Raw genomic sequence first — 5,000 nt, forward strand, 5'->3', positions numbered from 1 at the left:
CTCACTCACACTCTCACTCACACTCTCACTCACTCACTCACTCACACACTCACACTCTCACTCACACTCACACTCTCACTCACACACTCATTCACTCACTCACACACTCACTCACACTCTCACTCACACTCTCACTCACACTCTCACTCACTCACTCACACTCTCACTCTCACTCACGCTCTCACTCACACATACACACACCCGTGCTTGTCTTTGGCTCTCCACCACAGCTGGTGTTGTTTGTGGAGGATGATGTACGTCTCTCCATGATGAAGCGTCAGGTCTGAACTCTCTCTAGCCGTGAAGTCGTACATGGCCACCACCTTCATCACGCCGCTATCATCATCCTCAGGAGGAGACGGAGGAAGCTTCTTCTGAGACAGCTGAGTCTGAGACGTGAGGAGAGAACCATTACAGGAGCACAGAATGAACGAGTGAATCACTGAATGAGCGAACAGATGACTGTATACCGTGTAGACGGATCCCGGACATCTGCTGGGGTTCACATCCACATGAGTGCTGCTTCTGAGAGACACAGAGATCACGGCTCGTTAAGGCTCGGCTAGGGGCTTAATTTCTGTCATATTCATTTTTGTACTGTGCTAGGTTTTGAACTTACTACACGTTTAACAGTTTTGAAAACAGTATGTAAACATGAGTTTTGATGGTGTTTGTGTCAAAGTGAGAAAAGAATTCATGTAATTTGACAGATGTCGTCAATGAATGCATTTTGCGCCAAAGCAATGATAAATGATCCACAGTTTATCCACAGAGGCTGATGCTGTGCTCGCCGTGTGAAGAGTTTAGAAAAAGAGACCTAAGTATTGAGAAATGTGTCCTAGAGCTTGTAAAAACTGTATTTCAGACAGGCAGGAAAACAAAGCGTGCGAAGGACATATGAAGGAACATGATGAGCTGTTCCAGCGACTGCTTCATTCTAACGGTGTTTTGACCTTTGACCTCTGGTTCCATACATGCGGACCGGTTTTCGACCGCTTCACACATCCCAGCGCATCGTACCTGGTCTGTAGAGCACAGCAGCAGCAGCAGAAGATGGAGTGAATGGACTGATCTGCAGGAGAGAGACACAGACGATGAGCTGCAGAAACACAGATGGAGGACGACCGTCTGCTCACAAAACCAGCCCAGACAAACCACCGAAACACCTGCTTCAGAGGATCCTCTGAATCTTTACTTCGGCTTTTCACTCGTCTCGGCTGTATTTTGTAGTTTAACATCATTGCTTTCATGTAATTCATACCGTAGCCTACAGGATTCAGAAGCACTGACAGAACATTAGCGTAGGATCAATCATGTAACAACATCCAAAACTAAACTAGACTTTACAGAATCCTCTTTAGCCAAAGTCAAAGCAACGGCAAACGTGTTACCAAATCCTAAAGCATTCCCACATAAAACATGCAAATTCATCACAGAAACACAAGATCTTCAGCATCTTGTGAGAGCTGAATGTTTCTCTAGAACAAGGGTGTGAAGTGGCTTGAGCTGCACAATGACCAGCTGCACAAACCACACGCTTCCTGAAGAGATGGATCAGCGAGCCTCGGACCAGCAAACAGCAGAGAACACACACAAACCTCACAAACCTCACACAGTGACTACTCTCTCAGACAGAAAGCTCTCGCTGCTGTGGTTCTCTGTCTAAAGAAACTGATATGCACACTTTAGGTACAAAGATGTAGCTTTAAGGTACTAAAATGCTCCCTTTTGGGTTACATAAGGTGTACTTTTAAAAGGATGACAGCTTTTGTACCTACTTTTCTGATTGTAGGAATGTTTGGATGGAAAACATTGTTTTTCATGCACTGGTCAGTTTTACGATTTTGGGCTTTTTGGCTATTGAAAGTCGTTTTTCAGATTAGTGGATAGAAAACATATAAAAATACACTTTGAAGTCTTTATTTTCTTGCACTTTATCTGTTTGCGTCTGTAGATTTCAATCTTTAGAGAGTTTTTTCTCTCACAAACACCACACTTTACAGTTTTATTCCTTTCTATATTCTGAAGGTTTGTTCATGTTTCATTCACATTGATTTATGCATTTTACTGCTGAAAACATGGTGAAAATGTGTTTGTGTTCTGTCTGTTGACAGTATTTTCTGATTTATGGAGCGATAAAAAGAGAAATCCAGAATCCCCTCTGGAAACACCTTTAACTTTAAAATGACGACAAAATCAAACTAGAATTTTTATCCAATGTTCAGATATATATTCTGGAAATATATGATAATCAGTGCATATCTCATTAGACATTGCATCATTTGCACATTTAAAAGTTACATTTTAGAAAACGTGTAATACAAAAACGGTTTGTAATTCTCCGTGTAATCAGTCAGCTGGAGGAGTGTGCTGATCTTTAGTCCTGCTTTACACAGAGAGTTCACTCCCACACCAACACTTCACTCACTCTCACTGCTTCGGGGAAATTTCTCTTTCCAACATTCAACACAAAGAACCCAAAAATAACTGAGATCGGGGCAAAACTACAAATGAAAAGCAGTGGAGTGCTATAATAACCTTCATTAATAAATCAGTCAGACATATAAAACAGAACAGATCAGCAGCTCGTGCACGTTCACATTAGTCTAGGTGTGTTAACGGGACGGTTCACCCAAAATAATCATCCCGTCATCGTTTACTCACACATCCAAACTACACTGACAAAAAACTCTTTCTCAGAAGATTCACAGAGCTGCTGAGTGAATGGAGATGTGCTCATATATAAGTCCTCCTGTTATAACACACTGCTAACATTGTCCCTGACACACACACACACACACACACACACACACACACATGTGTAAAGCTGCTGCTGAATGGAGATGTAAAAGCACCATACAGATAAACATGACACAAACACACACAGAGTTTCAGAGCATCAGTCATTATGATGTGAAATGTTCTGGTACTCACTGCTGTGAATCATTATACTGCCGTCAATCTGTCAGTCCGTCCTGATACAGTAGAATCAGTGTGTGTGTGTGTGTGTGTGTGTGTGTGTGTATCATTGTCTTCACTCTCCTTCTTGATGTGGCATCCTGTAGCGGAAAGACTGTGCGTGTGCGTGTGTGTGTGTGTGTGTGTGAACATGAGATGGGAGGAAAGGGTGACGTACTTCACACACACACACACACACATGCACACGCACAGTCTTTCCGCTACAGGATGCCACATCAAGAAGGAGAGTGAAGATTCTGTCTCTCTTTCTCACACACACACACACGTTCTCTCTCTCTTTCACACACACACATTCTCTCTCTCTCTCTTTCTCACACACACACACATTCTCTCTCTCTTTCTCTCACACACACACACACACACACACACATTCTCTTTCTCTCACACACACGCACACACACACACACTCTCAATTCAATTCAATTCAAATAGCTTTAATAGCACACACAGACGTGTCAAGGAATTTGGCTACAGTTGTCGTATTCCTCTTGTTAAGCCACTCCTGAACCACAGACAACGTCAGAGGCGTCTTACCTGGGCTAAGGAGAAGAAGAACTGGACTGTTGCCCAGTGGTCCAAAGTCCTCTTTTCAGATGAGAGCAAGTTTTCAAGAATTTGAGTGAACTTCACAAGGAATGGAATTTGTTAAATGTGAGCCAAAATCATCACAATTAAAAGAACCAAAGACTTAAACTACTTCAGTCTGTGTGCATTGAATTTATTTAATACACGAGTTTCACAATTTGAGTTGAATTACTGAAATAAATGAACTTTTCCATGACATTCTAATTTATTGAGATGCACCTGTATTTCTCTGTGGTTTTAACTCTCATGAGAGACCACAGCTCTTCATCTTCATCATAACGGCAGAATTCATCATTCATTTCAATGAGCATGTATATTTTTCATTTCACATTAATACTGCAAATTACCCAAAAACTTATAATGACTTACAATCAGTAATTTACCAGTCAGATTCATTACCAGTCAATCTATTAAAAAAAGGAGAAAAGAGAGAGAGAGAATGAATTAATGATTATTTGGGGTTTAAAATACCATTAATAATAATAACAATTAATCAGTAATAACCGCTAATATTATTGATTTAATGCACTGACACTATCAGATGAGAATAAAACTTGATCTGAATGTCTTCTGTCGAGCTGCTTTACAGCTGAAACTGAATTAGTTTCAGAATGATTGAGTTTTACAACATTTAAACGTTTCTAATTGTAGAATGCTACACAAATAAAATGACTTCACATATTTTTGTTATGCCAGCTAGTGTATTTAGTGCTGTAACTGTGTGCTGTTATTGTGAACTCTCTCGTGAGTCTCTCTGAACTCTTCATGTCAAGCTTCAGCTGTTTGTTTCAGAGCCTGGTTTGGGCCACAAACTCTTCACAGGACTGCCAGGCATTTATTCTACAGTCCTTCTCGTTATTCAGAAGGGGGGTGTATATTGGAAATTGAATTGAGTTGAACATTTTGGCATTGGTGGGGAATAACAGCAGACAACAGACATTTAATTGTTTGATCAGAATTATTTCTGAGCATAATTTAGCAGTGGCTGATATTAGGATCATGTCAGAGCGTCTCTACTAAACTCTACAGCCTTGAAAATCATAACAGGCGATGTCTGACTGGGAAACTATACTTCTCTCCTTAAATATGAAGAGGTCAAACAATAGATTAATGAGTTAATCCAAATTTCACAAAAGGATTATGGATGTAGTTATAATATAAGTCTGACACTGAAGTGAGCTGCTGTTTTTGTCTCTTCTGAGGAAGATTCATTCACTTGTTTTGTTCACAGAGACATTGGTCAGATTTATGTAAATGCTCATTTAATCTGATTTAGTAAGTAACTTTTCTTTCTGTGTTTTCTTTGGATTGTTTGACTACTCAAAATATAGGAATATAGTTTCCATACATGAACAGAAAACTGGCTCCTAATCTCTCTTTACTTTCTTCACAGTTGATCTAGACGAGTATGTGGAAACTAAATCTAAAGTTCTGTT

The 5,000-nt window shown here is 40.2% G+C and overlaps 1 protein-coding gene across 1 annotated transcript in view; it reads right to left on the bottom strand.

Moving 5' to 3' along the window:
* The window catches only part of LOC107574060 (tyrosine-protein kinase TXK-like), a 19,212-nt gene extending 16,220 nt beyond the window's left edge, over positions 1-2,992 (bottom strand). The window contains exons 1-4 of the mRNA XM_016260531.1: positions 2,935-2,992; positions 1,021-1,072; positions 471-525; positions 202-389 (exon numbers count right to left, since the gene is read on the bottom strand). Coding sequence (XP_016116017.1) covers positions 202-389; positions 471-525; positions 1,021-1,072; positions 2,935-2,947 — 308 coding nt within the window. The 5' untranslated portion in view covers positions 2,948-2,992. The remainder of the gene's footprint in view (positions 1-201; positions 390-470; positions 526-1,020; positions 1,073-2,934) is intronic.
* Between the last annotated feature and the right edge of the window lie 2,008 nt (positions 2,993-5,000).

The sequence above is a fragment of the Sinocyclocheilus grahami genome, unplaced genomic scaffold, assembly GCF_001515645.1.
Source record: "Sinocyclocheilus grahami isolate Dianchi unplaced genomic scaffold, SAMN03320097.WGS_v1.1 scaffold2104.1, whole genome shotgun sequence".
NCBI classification, from domain to species: Eukaryota; Metazoa; Chordata; class Actinopteri; order Cypriniformes; family Cyprinidae; genus Sinocyclocheilus; species Sinocyclocheilus grahami.